General features: G+C 39.2%; 1 protein-coding gene across 1 annotated transcript in view; it reads left to right on the forward strand.

Moving 5' to 3' along the window:
• LOC117317934 (prolow-density lipoprotein receptor-related protein 1-like) overlaps window positions 1-22086 on the forward strand; it is a 228137-nt gene that overhangs the window by 52988 nt on the left and 153063 nt on the right. The window contains exon 2 of the mRNA XM_033872903.1: window positions 1568-1573. Coding sequence (XP_033728794.1) covers window positions 1568-1573 — 6 coding nt within the window. The remainder of the gene's footprint in view (window positions 1-1567; window positions 1574-22086) is intronic.

Here is a 22086-nt window from a genome sequence, read left to right on the forward strand (position 1 = left end):
TGGTAATGAACATTTAGTATGGGGCCACAGAGAGAACTGCATAATTTATAGGGCATTGTTGACAAAATCCCGATGGAACTGATGAAGGCTAATTATAACAGAATCTTATGCTCCAGCGAGTCCCGGACAATCACATCCGTAACCAATGTTCCATTTGATCACCATGATACAAGTCGAACAACGCTTCATTGAAATTTTTTATCTCTATCTTACGGCTACATGGGAGCATGAGAATTAGAGTGGCGTCTGGCCATTGGTTATTATAGTGTGCATTTGACCGCAGACAATAGAATGACTCCCTACTAAACGTGGTTACAAGGTTCGTAAGCAGATTGCTTATAATCATAATTGATTTTAATAGGCTGTCAATCAAGAGAGCTATGCTGGGAAACATTTTGTTAAAATTGTCCTGTAGAAAATTACCGTGTCTATACCTCTGTAATTATCTGCTCCTGGAAGCTGATCATTTGTAATTTTTTATCATTGCTTCCTAAATTGCTATACACAAAAGATTGTCTGAGGAAGTCTGAGGAATTTGTCTTTTAAAATGTCATACATGACTTTTGAGTATAATGTAGAACATTAAAAGGAATTATAGGTCTTTAACATAATGTTAATTTTCACAAAGCTAAAACTTGTTCATAATTGGTAGTAGAGTTCATACACATGGTGATGTTTGCCATTATTCGATATATTGAAAGAGGAAATCAATTACATCTATCTTACAAGCATCTAGACAACATTGTTCCATGATTAAAGCATTTAATCAACTTTGATGTTGCCATGGTGACATAAAGCTCCCTGATTAGTGATCAGAATGAATGGTCGGCTGTATTTTGACCAAATGCCCAGTAATTAAGATGGACACTGGCCAGAATTATTTAACAGTTGACCACAGAATGAAATTGATTTGTCAGTTAAAGTTTATCGTTTGATGTATTGAAGTATAATACTTTTAAAATGTGCTTAATTGATAAATAGAGGATTTTATATTATTGCCTGTATGTTACAAATTATTATATAAGAAATTACAAAAGGTAGGAGAACCAACAATCCTGGCGTGTCAAATGGCGGTAATGATCCTGGATGGATACCTTGTGGTGTTCAATAGAGAGCCTTCCTATGTAGTGAACATATTATTTGGAAATAAAGGCTGTTCAAGGACCATGTGATCTTAGACCACAATAAAAAAGATACTTGGATGTTGATCATGAGGAGCCTTTATTTCTAAATAACAAACTTTATTAAGGATGCTCAATGATTTTGTCTGGAGACACACTAGTAAGGTTCCATATTCATATTTAATTCATATTCATAAAAAAGTAAATGAAAACCCTCATATCAATTTACTTAAGTAGTAAACATTGAATTGCTTTCACATTTGGTTCATAGGCAATATGAATGCCAGTCATATGTTTCTTAATTCTGCTACTTTTAATTAAGTTCTGTCATTGCAATATTTCTTAGGAGCCACGGTCACTTTACCAAACTTTCTGTACATGTTGTGTAACATTTAGTATGAGCATTTATGAGGAGTTTTATAAACAACTTTTTTTTGTCATTTCAGGTAGCGGTAAGTGTTGAAGTGGCTTTGACTGCATATTAAGTGAGATTAGAGGTTGGAAGTTCATCTAAGAACCGGAATGGTCTGTATGATAATTATAATTCTGGTCAAGGGAAATCATCTGACATTCTCATCTTCAAAGGAGTTGATGAGGTTTTTGGAAAACATTGGTAAAAAGTGATGATGATGATGATGATAATTCCACAAGATCTTGTAAAAAGTTATATAGGACAGGTGCCCTTCAGGAACCGAAAATCAAAAGAGCTTTCGTCTACATTTGAAATATTTTGGTGGCAGTAAGAATCATTATTGAATTGCCACATTGCACTAAGTAATATCACAGGTGATTGAACTAAGTAATATCACAGATGATTGAAATACGAGGAGGCGACCGTTGATTTCGTCTTATTTCACCCCAATCTGAGCTGACACAGGGTGCCATCAGACTATTTATACAGCCTTAAACCCTTTATCCCCCACAGGATACATTGGACCATCACTTAATAATGATACATTAACTTTTTTTTGCTTTGACTATAAGTAAAATATCATTGATGGATTAAAGGAATGTTCTTTGTAAAAAAAAACCCCAAAAAACCCAAAAAGTCTTTGAAAGGAATGTGTGGAATCAACCCAGTTAGCTGTAGTTTCTATATTTGTATTCCTCTGTCAGTTATTAAAAGGTGAAAAAAATGTTGATTACTTTTGTTGCTGTTGCTGAAGGGAACATCCCTGTGAGAAATGATCAGCTGCTGTATAAGCAAACAAATGTTATTGATAATTACGAGTCAAACTTCTAATAATGCATCAAAAACAGATGTCTACATTTGTTTTTAAAAACATATGACCTTCATAAGTGTATTTTTGATTTTTGTTAACATATATCTCCCGAAAAAATATTAACTGATTTACATTATGTCTGTGAGTTATCTCCCTTGACTGTATTACTACGGATTGTGTGAGAGTTATCTCCCTTAAGGATATTGACAAATTTACTGTGATCAGTGTTTAAGTTATCTCCCTTAAAGATATTGACTACCTTACTGTGATCAGTGTTTAAGTTATCTCCCTTAAAGATATTGACAACCTTACTGTGATTTGTGTTGGTTATCTCCCTTGACTGCATTACTGTGATTTGTGTAATAATTATCTCGAGTAAAGATATTGACAACCTTACTGTGATATGTGTTGATTATCTCCCTTGACTGCATTACTGTGATTTGTGTTATAGTTATCTCGAGTAAAGATATTGACAACCTAATCACGATTTATGATGGAATAATCAGCCTTCACTGCATTGCTGTGATTTGTGTAATAATTATCTCCCTTCAATGGTATTTCTGTTTTTTGTTTTATAGTTATTTCCCTTAACTAAATTACTTTGATCTGTGTTGGAGTTATCTCCCTTGACTATTTTACTGTTTGGAGTTATCTCCCTTGACTGTATTACTGATTTGTGTTATAGTTATGTCCCTTGACTGCATCACTGTGATCTCCATTGGAGTTATCTCCCTTGACTGTCTTACTGTTTGGAGTTATTTTCCTTGACTGTTTTACTGTTTGGAGTTATCTCCCTTGACTGTATTAGTGTATTTTGTGTTATAGTTATCTCCCCTGACTGCGGTAAGAAATTATTCAAATGTTCGACATCACAGCTTCTCTTAATTTATAATTTAAAAATTGAGTGTCATTGGTTTTGTAAGATCCTTCTCACAAAGGGTTGGCGTCAATCAATTAATAAGAGCCAAGCAGTGTAGGAGAAAACCACTTTTTGAAGATTGAGTGTGAGGAATTCCATGAAGATTTCAGGACGATGATATATTTTCAGAGCAGCTTGTTTAAGCCTTGTCAGATTAATATAATTTTCATAACTTAATGAAAAACATAAATAAGTTCGCCCTGCGTCTGTGGTCTGTGGTCCGTCCGTCTGTAAACAATCCTTGTTATTGCTATTTCTCAGAAAGTACTGAAGGGATCTTTTTCAAATTTCATATGTAGGTTCTCCTTGGTCCGTAGTTATGCATACTGCATTTTGGGACCAATCGGAAAACAACATGGCTGACAGGCAGCCATCTTGGAATTTGTCAATTGAAGTTTGTCATTGCTATTTCTACGATAGTACTGAAGGGATCTTTCTCAAATTTCATATGTAGGTTCCCCTTGGTCCCTCATATTGCATTTTGGGACCAATCTGAAAGCATTATGGCCGACAGACAGCCGTAATTGTTAAATCTCAAATTTCATATATAGGTTCCCCTTGTTTGAAAAGTACTGGAGGGATGTTTCTCAATTTACACAGATTAGTAAGAGGAAAGGAAAAATACAGAGAAGATCAATCAGACATGGAACCTATTAAGATCATTCAATGATGGGCGCCAATATCCCTCTGTGATATCTTGTTTTGTTGAGAGTCGGTGTTTGGTTGAGGTTTGGGTCAGATGGTTGGGGGTTGTTGGTTGGGGGTGGTTGGTAAGGGGTATGGGGGTGGGTTTAGGGGAGAATGGGCTCATATTGGCGTCATTTTAAGCAAGAATATATTTAAAGTGTTAGTCATAAGCATCTACAGCAAAAACACAGAACAGTCTGAAACTGGTGTCAGGTCTGTCTATAGGGACATCAATAAGGATTTAGAATGGATCCGATTATAGGCAAGGAGGCTTATTCCTCTGATAGAGAGAAGATATTCAGAAACACACAGTACTCCTCTGATAGAGAGAAGATATTCAGACGCACAGTACTCCTCTGCTAGAGAGAAGATACTCAGAAACACACAGTACTCCTCTGATAGAGAGAAGATATTCAGATACACACAGTACTCCTCTGATAGAGAGAAGATATTCAGATACACAGTACTCCTCTGATAGAGAGAAGATACTCAGACACACAGTACTCCTCTGATAGAGAGAAGATACTCAGACACACAGTACTCCTCTGATAGAGAGAAGATACTCAGACACACAGTACTTCTCTGATAGAGAGAAGATACTCAGATACACACAGTACTCCTCTGATAGAGAGAAGATACTCAGATACACACAGTACTCCTCTGATAGAGAGAAGATATTCAGATACACACAGTACTCCTCTGATAGAGAGAAGATACTCAGACACACAGTACTCCTCTGATAGAGAGAAGATACTCAGAAACACACAGTACTCCTCTGATAGAGAGAAGATACTCAGAAACACACAGTACTCCTCTGATAGAGAGAAGATACTCAGACACACAGTACTCCTCTGATAGAGAGAAGATATTCAGAAACACACAGTACTCCTCTGATAGAGAAAAGATATTCAGAAACACACAGTACTCCTCTGATAGAGAGAAGATACTCGGTTACACACAGTACGCCTCTGATAGAGAGAAGATACTCAGATACACACAGTACTCCTCTGATAGAGAGAAGATATTCAGATACACACAGTACTCCTGATAGAGAGAAGATACTCAGATACACACAGTACTCCTCTGATAGAGAGAAGATATTCAGACACACAGTACTTCTCTGATAGAGAGAAGATACTCAGATACACACAGTACTCCTCTGATAGAGAGAAGATATTCAGACACACAGTACTTCTCTGATAGAGAGAAGATACTCAGATACACACAGTACTCCTGATAGAGAGAAGATACTCAGATACACACAGTACTCCTGATAGAGAGAAGATACTCAGATACACACAGTACTCCTGATAGAGAGAAGATATTCAGACACACACAGTACTCCTCTGATAGAGAGAAGATACTCAGATACACACAGTACTCCTCTGATAGAGAAGATATTCAGACACACACAGTACTCCTCTGATAGAGAGAAGATATTCAGATACACACAGTACTCCTGATAGAGAGAAGATACTCAGAAACACACAGTACTCCTCTGATAGAGAGAAGATACTCAGATACACACAGTACTCCTGATAGAGAGAAGATACTCAGATACACACAGTACTCGTCTGATAGAGAGAAGATACTCAGAAACACACAGTACTCCTCTGATAGAGAGAAGATATTCAGATACACAGTACTCCTGATAGAGAGAAGATATTCAGACACACACAGTACTCCTGATAGAGAGAAGATATTCAGACACACAGTACTCCTCTGATAGAGAGAAGATACTCAGATACACACAGTACTCTGATAGAGAGAAGATACTCGGACACACAGTACTCCTCTGATAGAGAGAAGATATTCAGACACACAGTACTCCTCTGATAGAGAGAAGATACTCAGATACACACAGTACTCTGATAGAGAGAAGATACTCGGACACACAGTACTCCTCTGATAGAGAGAAGATACTCAGACACACAGTACTCCTCTGATAGAGAGAAGATATTCAGATACACAGTACTCCTCTGATAGAGAGAAGATACTCAGATACACACAGTACTCCTCTGATAGAGAGAAGATACTCGGACACACAGTACTCCTCTGATAGAGAGAAGATACTCTGACACACACAGTACTCTTCTGATAGAGAGAAGATACTCAGATACACACAGTACTCCTCTGATAGAGAGAAGATACTCGGACACACACAGTACTCCTCTGATAGAGAGAAGATACTCAGATACACAGTACTCCTCTGATAGAGAGAAGATATTCAGATACACAGTACTCCTCTGATAGAGAGAAGATACTCAGACACACACAGTACTCCTCTGATAGAGAGAAGATACTCAGACACACACAGTACTCCTCTGATAGAGAGAAGATATTCAGATACACACAGTACTCCTCTGATAGAGAGAAGATACTCAGATACACACAGTACTCCTCTGATAGAGAGAAGATATTCAGACACACAGTACTTCTCTGATAGAGAGAAGATACTCAGATACACACAGTACTCCTCTGATAGAGAGAAGATATTCAGACACACAGTACTTCTCTGATAGAGAGAAGATACTCAGAAACACACAGTACTCCTCTGATAGAGAGAAGATACTCAGATACACACAGTACTCCTGATAGAGAGAAGATACTCAGATACACACAGTACTCCTGATAGAGAGAAGATACTCAGATACACACAGTACTCCTGATAGAGAGAAGATATTCAGACACACACAGTACTCCTCTGATAGAGAGAAGATACTCAGATACACACAGTACTCCTCTGATAGAGAAGATATTCAGACACACACAGTACTCCTCTGATAGAGAGAAGATATTCAGATACACACAGTACTCCTGATAGAGAGAAGATACTCAGAAACACACAGTACTCCTCTGATAGAGAGAAGATACTCAGATACACACAGTACTCCTGATAGAGAGAAGATACTCAGATACACACAGTACTCGTCTGATAGAGAGAAGATACTCAGAAACACACAGTACTCCTCTGATAGAGAGAAGATATTCAGATACACAGTACTCCTGATAGAGAGAAGATATTCAGACACACACAGTACTCCTGATAGAGAGAAGATATTCAGACACACAGTACTCCTCTGATAGAGAGAAGATACTCAGATACACACAGTACTCTGATAGAGAGAAGATACTCGGACACACAGTACTCCTCTGATAGAGAGAAGATATTCAGACACACAGTACTCCTCTGATAGAGAGAAGATACTCAGATACACACAGTACTCTGATAGAGAGAAGATACTCGGACACACAGTACTCCTCTGATAGAGAGAAGATACTCAGACACACAGTACTCCTCTGATAGAGAGAAGATATTCAGATACACAGTACTCCTCTGATAGAGAGAAGATACTCAGATACACACAGTACTCCTCTGATAGAGAGAAGATACTCAGATACACACAGTACTCCTCTGATAGAGAGAAGATACTCAGACACACACAGTACTCCTCTGATAGAGAGAAGATACTCGGACACACAGTACTCCTCTGATAGAGAGAAGATACTCTGACACACACAGTACTCTTCTGATAGAGAGAAGATACTCAGATACACACAGTACTCCTCTGATAGAGAGAAGATACTCGGACACACACAGTACTCCTCTGATAGAGAGAAGATATTCAGATACACAGTACTCCTCTGATAGAGAGAAGATACTCAGACACACACAGTACTCCTCTGATAGAGAGAAGATACTCAGACACACACAGTACTCCTCTGATAGAGAGAAGATATTCAGATACACACAGTACTCCTCTGATAGAGAGAAGATACTCAGATACACACAGTACTCCTCTGATAGAGAGAAGATACTCAGACACACACAGTACTCCTCTGATAGAGAGAAGATACTCGGACACACAGTACTCCTCTGATAGAGAGAAGATACTCTGACACACACAGTACTCCTCTGATAGAGAGAAGATACTCAGATACACACAGTACTCCTCTGATAGAGAGAAGATACTCGGACACACACAGTACTCCTCTGATAGAGAGAAGATACTCAGATACACAGTACTCCTCTGATAGAGAGAAGATATTCAGATACACAGTACTCCTCTGATAGAGAGAAGATACTCAGACACACACAGTACTCCTCTGATAGAGAGAAGATACTCAGACACACACAGTACTCCTCTGATAGAGAGAAGATACTCGGACACACACAGTACTTCTCTGATAGAGAGAAGATACTCAGATACACACAGTACTCCTCCGTGATAGAGAGAAGATACTCAGACACACACAGTACTCCTCTGATAGAGAGAAGATACTCGGTTACACATGGGAACAATAACATAATTGTGAAGTTATGTCAATTAAAGTTTGGTATTTTATAAATCAAAGTAAAAGTGCGACTCTAAAATGGAGAAAAATGAACTATGTTTATTTTTGTTGTCAGTAGAAATATGATATCATACATTGCTTATAATACCAGACTGCATGATCATGCACATCACAAAATATATCTGTCATATAGAATATATTTCAACTAATGATGGTTAATGCACAGTATACTTATTTCTATACACATTATAGAAACTGAATTGAAAAATTATTTGACATACAGCAGTAATCATTGGAAAGGTACTGGACAGTGCTGGAAAGTTTTTTGGACAGTTCTGGACTTGGTCCTTATGTATGCAACTGCACACTACTTGTATGTATGTTGAGCCTGTGTGATCCTGGCAGAAATGATGGATACATATTGTAGTCAGTTTAGGTGGGTTTAATTATGTTATAAATTATCTGTTTAAGAGTCGATGTATGCTACCATGTACCTGTGGTTAATAAAAGTCTTCTTCCTTGGAAACTATTTGAATGACCATTAATAATTAATGTTTGTTTGTCACTGATTTCTTTGTGTGGAACTCTTTTTTTAAAGGAGATACATGACAAAGTAACATACCTCCTTAAGTGAACAAAACTTTGACTGGTCACAATGTGGGTGTGTCTGCGTGAAGTAGAAACATTAGAAGAAATCTGGAGTGAAACTGATGCCGAAAGTGTGATGGTATTTTAGCATTAACTGTTGCCAAGGAGATAATTCTCTGGCTTATGTGTTGACTGATGTGACAGGTTAAAAGGATTAAGGAATCAAGTGAATGAGAAAAAAAAAGAAATGTCTAAAAAAATTATCATGAAAAAACAAGAAACAAAAAATGACAAAACGGAAAAAAATTACCATAGAAAATATTTACAGCCATCATGGAAGGAATACATTATCAGCTATCATGAAAGGAAAGAGTTTTATGTTGTGTAGAGATAGCAGCCCCAGCTGGGGATTTTAATGGTTGGCGGGTACCAGTCAGGGGTGTCTGGAGGTTGACATTAGGGGGATGGTATGACAGTGGAGAGGGGATATAAGTTTGTGGAGGATGGTATGACAGGGGAGGGGATATAAGTTTGTGGAGGATGGTATGACAGGGGAGGGGATATAAGTTTGTGGAGGATGGTATGACAGGGGAGGGGGATATAAGTTTGTGGGGGATGGTATGACAGGGGAGGGGGATATAAGTTTGTGGGGGATGTTATGACAGGGGAGAGGGGATATAAGTTTGTGGGGGGATGGTATGACAGGGGAGAGGGGATATAAGTTTGTGGGGGATGGTATGACAGGGGAGGGGGATATAAGTTTGTGGGGGATGGTATGACAGGGGAGGGGATATAAGTTTGTGGGGGGATGGTATGATAGGGGTGGGGGATATAAGTTTGTGGGGGATGGTATGACAGGGGTGGGGGATATAAGTTTGTGGAGGATGGTATGACAGGGGAGGGGGATATAAGTTTGTGGAGGATGGTATGACAGGGGAGGGGGATATAAGTTTGTGGAGGATGGTATGACAGGGAAGAGGGGATATAAGTTTGTGGAGGATGGTATGACAGGGAAGAGGGATATAAGTTTGTGGGGGATGGTATGACAGGGGAGAGGGGATATAAGTTTGTGGGGGATGGTATGACAGGGGAGAGGGGATATAAGTTTGTGGGGGATGGTATGACAGGGGAGGGGGATATAAGTTTGTGGGGGATGGTATGACAGGGGAGGGGATATAAGTTTGTGGGGGATGGTATGATAGGGGTGGGGGATATAAGTTTGTGGAGGATGCTATGACAGGGGAGGGGGATATAAGTTTGTGGAGGATGGTATGACAGGGGAGGGGGATATAAGTTTGTGGAGGATGGTATGACAGGGAAGAGGGGATATAAGTTTGTGGGGGATGGTATGACAGGGGAAGGGGATATAAGTTTGTGGAGGATGGTATGACAGTGGAGAGGGGATATAAGTTTGTGGGGGATGGTATGACAGGAGAGAGGGATATAAGTTTGTGGGGGATGGTATGACAGGGGAGGGGGATATAAGTTTGTGGGGGATGATATGACAGGGGAGGGGGATATAAGTTTGTGGGGGATGGTATGACATGGGAGAGGGATATAAGTTTGTGGGGGATGGTATGACAGGGGAGGGGGATGGTATGACAGGGGAGAGGGGATGGTATGACAGAGGAGGGGGATATAAGTTTGTGGGGGATGATATGACAGGGGAGAGAGATATAAGTTTGTGGGGGGTGGTATGACAGTGGAGAGGGATATACGTTTGTGGAGGATGGTATGACAGGGGAGAGGGATATACGTTTGTGGAGGATGGTATGACAGGGGAGAGGGATATACGTTTGTGGAGGATGGTATGACAGGGGAGAGGGATATACGTTTGTGGAGGATGGTATGACGGGAGGGGGATATAAGTTTGTGGGGGATGGTATGACAGGGGAGAGGGGATATAAGTTTGTGGAGGATGGTATGACAGGGGAAGGGGATATAAGTTTGTGGAGGATGGTATGACAGGGGAAGGGGATATAAGTTTGTGAAGGATGGTATGACAGGGGAGAGGGGATGGTATGACGGGAGGGGGATATAAGTTTGTGGGGGATGATATGACAGGGAAGAGGGGATATAAGTTTGTGGAGGATGGTATGACAGGGGAGAGGGGATATAAGTTTGTGGGGGATGATATGACAGTGGAGAGGGGATATAAGTTTGTGGGGGATGATATGACAGGGGAGGGGATATAAGTTTTGTGGGGGATGGTATGACAGGGGGGGGGATATAAGTTTGTGGGGGATGGTATGATAGGGGAGGGGGATATAAGTTTGTGGGGGATGGTATGACAGGGGAGGGGGATATAAGTTTGTGGGGGATGGTATGACAGGGGAGGGGGATATAAGTTTGTGGGGGATGGTATGACAGGGGAGAGGGGATATAAGTTTGTGGGGATGGTATGATAGGGGAGGGGGATATAAGTTTGTAGGGGATGGTATGATAGGGGAGGGGGATATAAGTTTGTGGGGGATGGTATGACAGGAGAGGGGATATCAGTTTGTGGGGGATGGTATGACAGGGGAGGGGATATAAGTTTGTGGGGGATGGTATGACAGAGGAGGGGGATATAAGTTTGTAGGGGATGGTATGACAGGGGAGGGGGATATAAGTTTGTTGGGGATGATATGACAGGGGAGGGGGGATATAAGTTTGTTGGGGATGGTATGACAGGGGAGGGGGATATAAGTTTGTGGGGGATGGTATGACAGGGGAGGGGGGATATAAGTTTTTGGGGGATGGTATGACAGGGGAGGGGATATAAGTTTGTGGGGGATGGTATGACAGGAGAGAGGGATATAAGTTTGTAGGGGATGGTATGACAGGGGAGGGGGATATAAGTTTGTTGGGGATGATATGACAGGGGAGGGGGGATATAAGTTTGTGGGGGATGATATGACAGGGGAGGGGGGATATAAGTTTGTTGGGGATGATATGACAGGGGAGAGGGGATGGTATGACAGGACTCATCAGTTTAGAGTACCAACTATAATATCTCTTGGTGTTGAGATTCATCAACATTGTAATGGAAAATGACTGGTACATGATGTGTGGGGTATATATGTCATGATGTGTGGGTATATATGTCATGATGTGTGGGTTAGTGTCATTAGACTGGTATATATGTCATGATGTGTGGGGTATATATGTCATGATGTGTGGGTATATATGTCATGATGTGTGGGTTAGTGTCATTAGACTGGTATATATGTCATGATGTGTGGGGTATATATGTCATGATGTGTGGGTATATATGTCATGTGTGGGGTATGTGTCATGATGTGTGGGGTATATATGTCATGATGTGTTAATGACTGGTATATATGTCATGATGTGTGGGTTAGTGTCATTAGACTGGTATATATGTCATGATGTGTGGGGTATATATGTCATGATGTGTGGGGTATATATGTCATGATTTGTGGGGTATATATGTCATGATGTGTGGGTATATATGTCATGATGTGTGGGTTAGTGTCATTAGACTGGTATATATGTCATGATGTGTGGGGTATATATGTCATGATGTGTGGGGTATATATGTCATGATGTGTGGGGTATATATGTCATGATGTGTGGGGTATATATGTCATGATGTGTGGGGTATATGTCATGATGTGTGGGGTATATATGTCATGATGTGTGGGGTATATATGTCATGATGTGTGGGTATATATGTCATGATGTGTGGGGTATATATGTCATGATGTGTGGGTATATATGTCATGATGTGTGGGGTATATATGTCACGATGTGTGGGTTAGTGTCATTAGACTGGTATATATGTCACGATGTGTGGGTTAGTGTCATTAGACTAGTATATATGTCATGATGTGTGGGTTAGTGTCATTAGACTAGTATATATGTCATGATGTGTGGGGTATATATGTCATGATGTGTGGGTTAGTGTCATTAGACTGGTATATATGTCATGATGTGTAGGTTAGTGTCATTAGACTGGTATATATGTCATGATGTGTGGGTTAGTGTCATTAGACTGGTATATATGTCATGATGTGTAGGTTAGTGTCATTAGACTGGTATATATGTCATGTTGTGTGGGTTAGTGTCATTAGACTGGTATATATGTCATGATGTGTGGGTTAGTGTCATTAGACTGGTATATGTGTCATGATGTGTGGGGTATATATGTCATGATGTGTAGGTTAGTGTCATGATGTGTGGGTTAGTGTCATGATGTGTTAATGACTGGTATATATGTCATGATGTGTGGGTTAGTGTCATGATGTGTGGGTTAGTGTCATGATGTGTGGGTTAGTGTCATTAGACTAAACAATGATTTGTGGTGATATACATGTATTGTTGTATTTATATGTAAAATACCAGAGGATGACAAACATTAGGCGTGATGCTGGACTCGCTGATAGAAATATTTATACCAAAACAACTGTCCTTATCTGATATCTGATCACTATAAACGGTACAGTTATGTTTCCCCAGGAGACAGGCTAGCCTCATGTGTTGACTAAACTTTGACCTTATGTGTGTCACATGACACCACAGGAAAACAAATAGAATGTCTGTTTGGCACCATTCCAACTATTTAAACTTTTATTTGTTTTATTTGGTTATGTTGTTATAATCCCATAGGAAGACTTTTGGTCAAATTGAAAAAAAAATACAAATTTCGTGTAAAAAAAATACAAATTTCGTGTTAATCATTATCAGGTAATTTAAAAAAAAAAAAGTGTAAATATAAAAATAATTATATACACAACAATTGCAAAAAATTCATTTATATTTACACAACAAAAATAAATTACCCCTAATTGTTGCCCAGGAGGGAAGCATATGAGGTGCTGTGAGAGGAAACTAGAGTTCTTATCACGTCCGATCGGGAAATTGAACCCATGGCCGCCCAGGTGAAGGGCAATTTCTGATTATTGTTCATTATGTATTAGTCAATATTAAATTGGAATACTTGTTAAAAAAATTGAGCAAATCTTTGGATCATGATAAAGATGTTTGAAAATGCCTCATCATCATCATCCGTTTCAGTTGTAAGCTATATGACATTTTCAACTCCTAGCTCCAATAAACTTTTTTGCAGAAAGCAACCAAATACCAAAGTGTCCTTACTCAAGGTCTTTCCCGATCTCCCATTACTATCCAGTGGAAAAACCGTCCTGTTAGTAAATTCCTTAGCTAGCTTTACCTCTACGAACACAGGGGGAATCTATTGCCACCTCTTTACTCTAATCTGATGAAAATAGAATTTGAATAAGTTTTATTGAACAGCTCAGCTTGCTATAGTGATTCATATCTTAGCTTCAAAGCCGTAAAAAAGTTCATATATTTTGGAGAAATTTCTATGACCGAGAAATTACATTTGTCTTGGATCTATAAGAGTCCATAAAATCACCTTTCAGATGTGATCATCTGTTAAAAAGGAAAACAAAAAAACACTTGACCACATTTGTTCACAGTCTTGAATTGATAGCCTTAGGATCTGTACAATGGTTGGTGACTTGTGTTGTTTTTAGTATTTGATATAAGCGTTTATCTATATAGGCATACAATTGATGTGTGAAGCGATACATTACATATACATTTATTGACAAATAAGATGATATATCAGTGATATATGGGTATAATGTTCTTTGATCTTCGTAGCTATTGACACATGTATCTGATCGTACAGTTATTTTATGGTATTAGATTATCCTGGTGGCTGGGACTAACTACAGTTACACCTGTTGTTAGGGACACCTCTATATACAGGACACTTGTCTATGAAGGACAGACTCATCAGACCCACTCCTTCCAATTTACTATATAATTACCTCTGTATGAAGGACACCTGTCTATAAAGGACAGGCTCATCAGACCTACTCCTTCCAATATACTATATAATTAACCTCTGTATAAAGGACACTTGTCTATAAAGGACAGGCTCATCAGACCTACTCCTTCCAATATACTATATAATTAACCTTTGTATAAAGGACACCTGTCTATAAAGGACAGACTCATCAGACCCACTCCTTCCAATTTACTATATAATTAACCTCTGTATAAAGGACACCTCTGTATAAAGGACACCTGTCTATAAAGGACAGACTCATCAGACCCACTCCTTCCAATTTACTATATAATTAACCTTTGTATAAAGGACACCTGTCTATAAAGGACAGACTCATCAGACCCACTCCTTCCAATTTACTATATAATTAACCTCTGTATAAAGGACACCTGTCTATTAAGGACACTTTTGATCTTTCCATTTGATGTCCTTTTTAGACAGGGTTGACTGTATGTAAACTAGTCGTCGAGGACTGTATGTAAACTCCTAGTCGTCGAGGACTGTATGTAAACTCCTAGTCGTCGAGGACTGTATGTTAACTCCTAGTCGTCGAGCACATAGATGTGGAGCCAACGACACCAAGCCCCAGTTTTATCAATGTTCCGTTTCTAAAGATCATTATTAGATTAAAGGAAAAAATTAGTAATGTCTTATGGAAAGTTTTAAAACAAATTTCATTAAGTTAAGGAATATTGATGAAACTAGAGTCGGACGACAAGATCGTTCTAGACAATAATATCCCTCTAATTGAATAATTCTATTATTCAATACATTTGAAGGATAAAACATTTTGAGTGGGAAATTCTAATAAGGCTTAATGATACTTCATGTAGTTTTAATTTTATTGTTGTCTCTTTAACAGCAGTTTGTATAGGCAAGGTTATGAAGTAGTGTTTGTAAATATGATGGTAGTGATCTTTGAGAAATTTTCATTGAATGTAGCTCTTGAAATCCAAAGTTCTTGTCAAATCCTGTTTCTTATTGACTCCAAAATGAGGGTCAAAGAAAAAGCCAGCCAGCCAGAGTCTTCTTATCAGGTGAAGGTCAAAGACTGAAGCCAGAGACTTTAAGGTGAAGGTCAAAGACTGAAGCCAGAGACTCTAAGATGAAGGTCAAAGACTAAAGCGAGGGACTCTAAGACAAAGGTCAAAGACTGAAGGAAGTGTGATTCTAAGGTGAAGGTCAAAGACTGAGCACTAAAGACTCTTAAGGTGAAGGTCAAATACTATAAAACCAGAAACTCTTCAGCTTAAAAGACTGAAGCCATGAACTCTTTATAAGGTGAAAGTCAGAGAGTCAAAGTCTCAAGGTAAATGTCTAAAAAATATCAAAGACTAATGTGAAAGTCTAGGTGAAGGTCAAAAATACTCTAAGGTCAAAGACTAATGCCAAAGTCCCTAAGGTGAAGGTCTAAGATAAAGGTAAATATAAGGTAAAAGTCCAATACTGAAATAAAGTAATGGAATTCTGTTTCCCAGTCTGTGTTTCAAACTTTTTATACATTTATATGGATAAAATGTTGAGACAAAGCATATGAAATATGTGAGAGGCTATGGTATATTGTGACGGTGAACATTCATGTTGATGATTGTGCTTACCAATAAAATTTTTGTTTTCCGGGAGACAGAAATTTGGTCTAAAAGGCGAACATGTCATATGGCATCGACTTATGACCACACATTTGTGAAAGCATATTGTCTTCATTCTTTCTTTGAGAATTGATTTTTGGTATTACCATGTCACCTTCCAGTGCCATTCCTGGATCTTGGCAGTCAATTACACATTCAGTAGCTGAGACTGCCGTCAATCATAACCATACCTCCTAATGTACATTGCCAGTTTTGGGACGGCAGGAGAGTTGCATGTTTCACACGCAATGAAATCATTTCATGTTATATTAAGGTGACTCATTCCTTTAATGTGTCTGGTATTTTTGTGATTTTTCCACAAAAGAGTTCCTACTTCTGACATCAGTTAATAATTTGTCAGGTTTGGTAGTCTTTTGGCTCTTTAAGTCAAGAACAAAAGTTTGACCTCTAGTGTTGTCATGGTTACATATGAGTCTTATATTCTATTATGTTCTGTTGACACCACTAGTGTTTCCAGTCCTGGTCAGATGTGTATTAAGATCCTTGCTATATGCTGATGACCAGAACAGGACTTGAACCGGGGACCTCTGAATTCTAAACAGAATCTCTAACCCATAGAGATATCTGTACCATCAGTCCAGTCCAGTTTTGTGGCAGTGCGTCTTGTTTTTCCCATCACACGTTTTTTAAAGTCTCAAAGACATTTTCACTTCAGATATAATTTATAAGACATACAAATTTTAGGGATCAATTGAATTTACTTGACTGCGGTATAGATATAGAAATGTCAGCCCCTCATGTCAGGATATGGCAAGTCTTCAGCCCCTCATGTCAGGATATGGCAAGTCTTCAGCCCCTCATGTCAGGATATGGCAAGTCTTCAGCCCCTCATGTCAGGATATGGCAAGTCTTCAGCCCCTCATAAGTCTTCAGCCCCTCATGTCAGGATATGGCAAGTCTTCAGCCCCTCATGTCAGGATATGGCAAGTCTTCAGCCCCTCATGTCAGGATTTGGCAAGTCTTCAGCCCCTCATGTCAGGATATGGCAAGTCTTCAGCCCCTCATGTCAGGATTTGGCAAGTCTTCAGCCCCTCATGTCAGGATATGGCGGTGTCACTACTCCAGGTATACCTAACACATACAGGTGTGAACACTCCAGGTATACCTAACACATACAGGTGTGAGGTCACTACTCCAGGTATATACCTAACACATACAGGTGTGAGGTCACTACTCCAGGTATATACCTAACACATACATTGGTATTCAGTATGGACTGTTGGGATCTCTGTGTATTATTATGTGGTACTGTCTGGTCAATATGTGATTACTGACACCTGGCTCTCCGCCTTCACAATAAGCACCACTAGTGAGGGAAGTCGCACACAGTAATAATAGGTCATATTTATAGATAATGATGTCTCCCCTGGGCATTGTAACACAATGAGTACTCCCTGGGGTATTTTACATGGTCATGTTGACACGGCTGACTGAAGTCTGCAGCTCCCGTCTCTGTCACTCTTTTATCAAAGCATATCAACTCTCCATGGTTACAAAATGATATGCTTCATCTCATTGTCCTTATCTTAAAGCAATTTTTATGGAAACACAGACATGAACAACTTTTGATAAGTGAATTATAACCTTTTTTTTCCCTGAATTTCTCTTAAGATCATGTTGAAACAAAAAGGCGGAATTAATTCATGATAAAAATTAACAGAAAAGTCAATGTTTTAATGTTTTCTGTAAATAAAGGTAACATTGTGTTAAATAAAACTCAGATATTAACTATACATAATATTGATGCCAAATGAGATTAAGATATTAACTATACATAATATTGATGCCAAATGAGATTAAATGCAGGGAAACTGCCAATTTTTGAACTGCACATATTTGTGGTTAATAAATTCGCCTGTTGATTGTATAAAATGTACCGTGTTAGAGTCACGCATACACAAAACATTGAGTTGTGACAGACTGAGTCAGACATAACAAAGTCCGACCCCAAATACCTGTTTTTAAAATGTCAATCACACTTGGATAAGTGGAAAAAAACAATACAAGAGACATGTTTATAAATAAGTGTTGGTTCCAAACACTGCTTCATTACCCAAACCCAATGGTTTACGTTGGCAGAGTAGGGTGACTGGAGAAGGTTTACCTCGCCCTGGGGAAAACACATTAGGGAAACAGTACCGGTACATATACTGAAACATACTGCTAGGGCAACAGTACTGGGACATATACTGAAACACACTGCTAGGGCAACAGTACTGGGACATATACTGAAACATACTGCTAGGGCAACAGTACCGTGACATATACTGAAACATACTGCTAGGGCAACAGTACTGGGACATATACTGAAACATACTGCTAGGGCAACAGTACTGGGACATATACTGAAACATACTGCTAGGGCACCAGTACTGGGACATATACTGAAACACACTGCTAGGGCAACACAACCGTGACATATACTGAAACATACTGCTAGGGCAACAGTACCGTGACATATACTGAAACATACTGCTAGGGCAACAGTACTGGGACATATACTGAAACATACTGCTAGGGCAACAGTACTGGGACATATACTGAAACACACTGCTAGGGCAACAGTACTGGGACATATACTGAAACACACTGCTAGGGCAACAGTACTGGGACATATACTGAAACATACTGCTAGGGCAACAGTACTGGGACATATACTGAAACACACTGCTAGGGCAACAGTACTGGGACATATACTGAAACACATCGCTGAGGGCAACAGCACTGGGACATATACTGAAACAGTCATCACTAGGGCAACAGTATTGGGACATATACTGAAACACACTGCTAGGGCAACAGTACCGTGACATATACTGAAACACATCGCTAGGGCAACAGTACTGGGACATATACTGAAACACATCGCTAGGGTAACAGTACTGGGACATATACTGAAACACATTGCTAGGGCAACAGTACTGGGACATATACTGAAACACATCGCTAGGGTAACAGTACTGGGACATATACTGAAACAGTCATCACTAGGGCAACAGTACTGGGACATATACTGAAACACATCGTTAGGGTAACAGTACTGGGACATATACTGAAACACATCGCTAGGGCAACAGTACTGGGACATATACTGAAACAAACTGCTAGGGCAACAGTACTGGGACATATACTGAAACAAACTGCTAGGGTAACAGTACTGGGATATATACTGAAACATACTGCTAGGGCAACAGTACTGGGACATATACTGAAACATACTGCTAGGGTAACAGTACTGGGACATATACTGAAACAAACTGCTAGGGTAACAGTACTGGGACATATACTGAAACAAACTGCTAGGGCAACAGTACTGGGACATATACTGAAACAAACTGCTAGGGCAACAGTACTGGGACATATACTGAAACAAACTGCTAGGGTAACAGTACTGGGATATATACAGAAACATACTGCTAGGGCAACAGTACTGGGACATATACTGAAACAAACTGCTAGGGTAACAGTACTGGGATATATACTGAAACATACTGCTAGGGCAACAGTACTGGGACATATACTGAAACATACTGCTAGGGTAACAGTACTGGGACATATACTGAAACATACTGCTAGGGTAACAGTACTGGGACATATACTGAAACAAACTGCTAGGGCAACAGTACTGGGACATATACTGAAACATACTGCTAGGGCAACAGTACTGGGACATATACTGAAACATACTGCTAGGGTAACAGTACTGGGACATATACTGAAACAAACTGCTAGGGTAACAGTACTGGGACATATACTGAAACAAACTGCTAGGGCAACAGTACTGGGACATATACTGAAACAAACTGCTAGGGCAACAGTACTGGGACATATACTGAAACAAACTGCTAGGGTAACAGTACTGGGATATATACTGAAACATACTGCTAGGGCAACAGTACTGGGACATATACTGAAACAAACTGCTAGGGTAACAGTACTGGGATATATACTGAAACATACTGCTAGGGCAACAGTACTGGGACATATACTGAAACATACTGCTAGGGTAACAGTACTGGGACATATACTGAAACATACTGCTAGGGTAACAGTACTGGGACATATACTGAAACAAACTGCTAGGGCAACAGTACTGGGACATATACTGAAACATACTGCTAGGGCAACAGTACTGGGACATATACTGAAACATACTGCTAGGGTAACAGTACTGGGACATATACTGAAACAAACTGCTAGGGTAACAGTACTGGGACATATACTGAAACAAACTGCTAGGGCAACAGTACTGGGACATATACTGAAACAAACTGCTAGGGTAACAGTACCTGACATATACAGAAACACACTGCTAGGGCAACAGTACTGGGACATATACTGAAACATACTGCTAGGGCAACAGTACTGGGACATATACTGAAACATACTGCTAGGGTAACAGTACTGGGACATATACTGAAACAAACTGCTAGGGTAACAGTACTGGGACATATACTGAAACAAACTGCTAGGGCAACAGTACTGGGACATATACTGAAACAAACTGCTAGGGCAACAGTACCTGACATATACAGAAACACACTGCTAGGGTAACAGTACCTGACATATACAGAAACATACTGCTAGGGCAACAGTACCTGACATATACAGAAACACACTGCTAGGGCAACAGTACCTGACATATACAGAAACACACTGCTAGGGTAACAGTACCTGACATATACAGAAACACACTGCTAGGGTAACAGTACCTGACATATACAGAAACACACTGCTAGGGTAACAGTACCTGACATATACAGAAACACACTGCTAGGGTAACAGTACCTGACATATACAGAAACACATCGCTAGTTGTTGTAATGTTTGATGGGTCTGTGTCCCAATAAAAGAAAGGAAAAAATGTTTTCTGATTGCTGGCAAATCTGCAATCCCTCCCAAATGGAGTTGACTGGAGTTGATGGAGTTCGTTGGAGTGATGGAGTTGGTTGGAATTATGGAGTTGACTGGAATTGATGGAGTTGGTTGGAGTGATGGAGTTGGTTCGAATGATGGAGGATAGAAATGTCCACACATACATCATTATCATACATATCTAAAATCATGCATTCAGTAAACATGACCAAATATTTCATATGAAAAACTAAAAACAAAAAACATTGACAAAGGTTATCTGGAAGAACTTGCACACGAATAGTGTGTACTTAATTAAATTTAAGAACATGGTTGTTGGAGTTATAAGAATTGTCTTAAAGTTTGATGTTTTTTAACACCAATCCTTTATACTTGGAAATATGATGCTTGTATAACCCAGAGTACAGTGTAGAATGTCTTTGTGTAAGAGTTCTCCGTGGTGTTCAGTGTGGTCCGACTAAATATATAATGTTAGCCTAGCAGAAGACATCTTTATGTGAAAAGACATCTTCATATGTCTATTTGACAAGTGCAGATTTTGCTGTCAGATTATAATTTTGAATAATGTATAGAATTTAAATTTACCTGAGTTTTTTTTTTTCACAGAAAGAATGAGAATGTTTTGACATCGGCCATTTAACTATACAATATACATAAATGTATACATTTTATTTTGTCCTGAATCAAAATAATTTATGCATATTTAAATTGTGTCATGGTTGCTTTCTCTATTGTGCGATAAGTGTATTCAACTTTTGTAATTTTCGATCTTCCACATCTACCTGTTGTTATCAGATGTAAATCTAGATAAGAATCTCCCGTGGTAGGTCATAGTGCTGATAAATGTCAGTAACGGTTTACCTAGCTCTTACATGTATAGATTCTGTTACATAGAGCCTGACAA

This window comes from Pecten maximus, chromosome 19, assembly GCF_902652985.1.
Source record: "Pecten maximus chromosome 19, xPecMax1.1, whole genome shotgun sequence".
Taxonomy (NCBI): domain Eukaryota; kingdom Metazoa; phylum Mollusca; class Bivalvia; order Pectinida; family Pectinidae; genus Pecten; species Pecten maximus.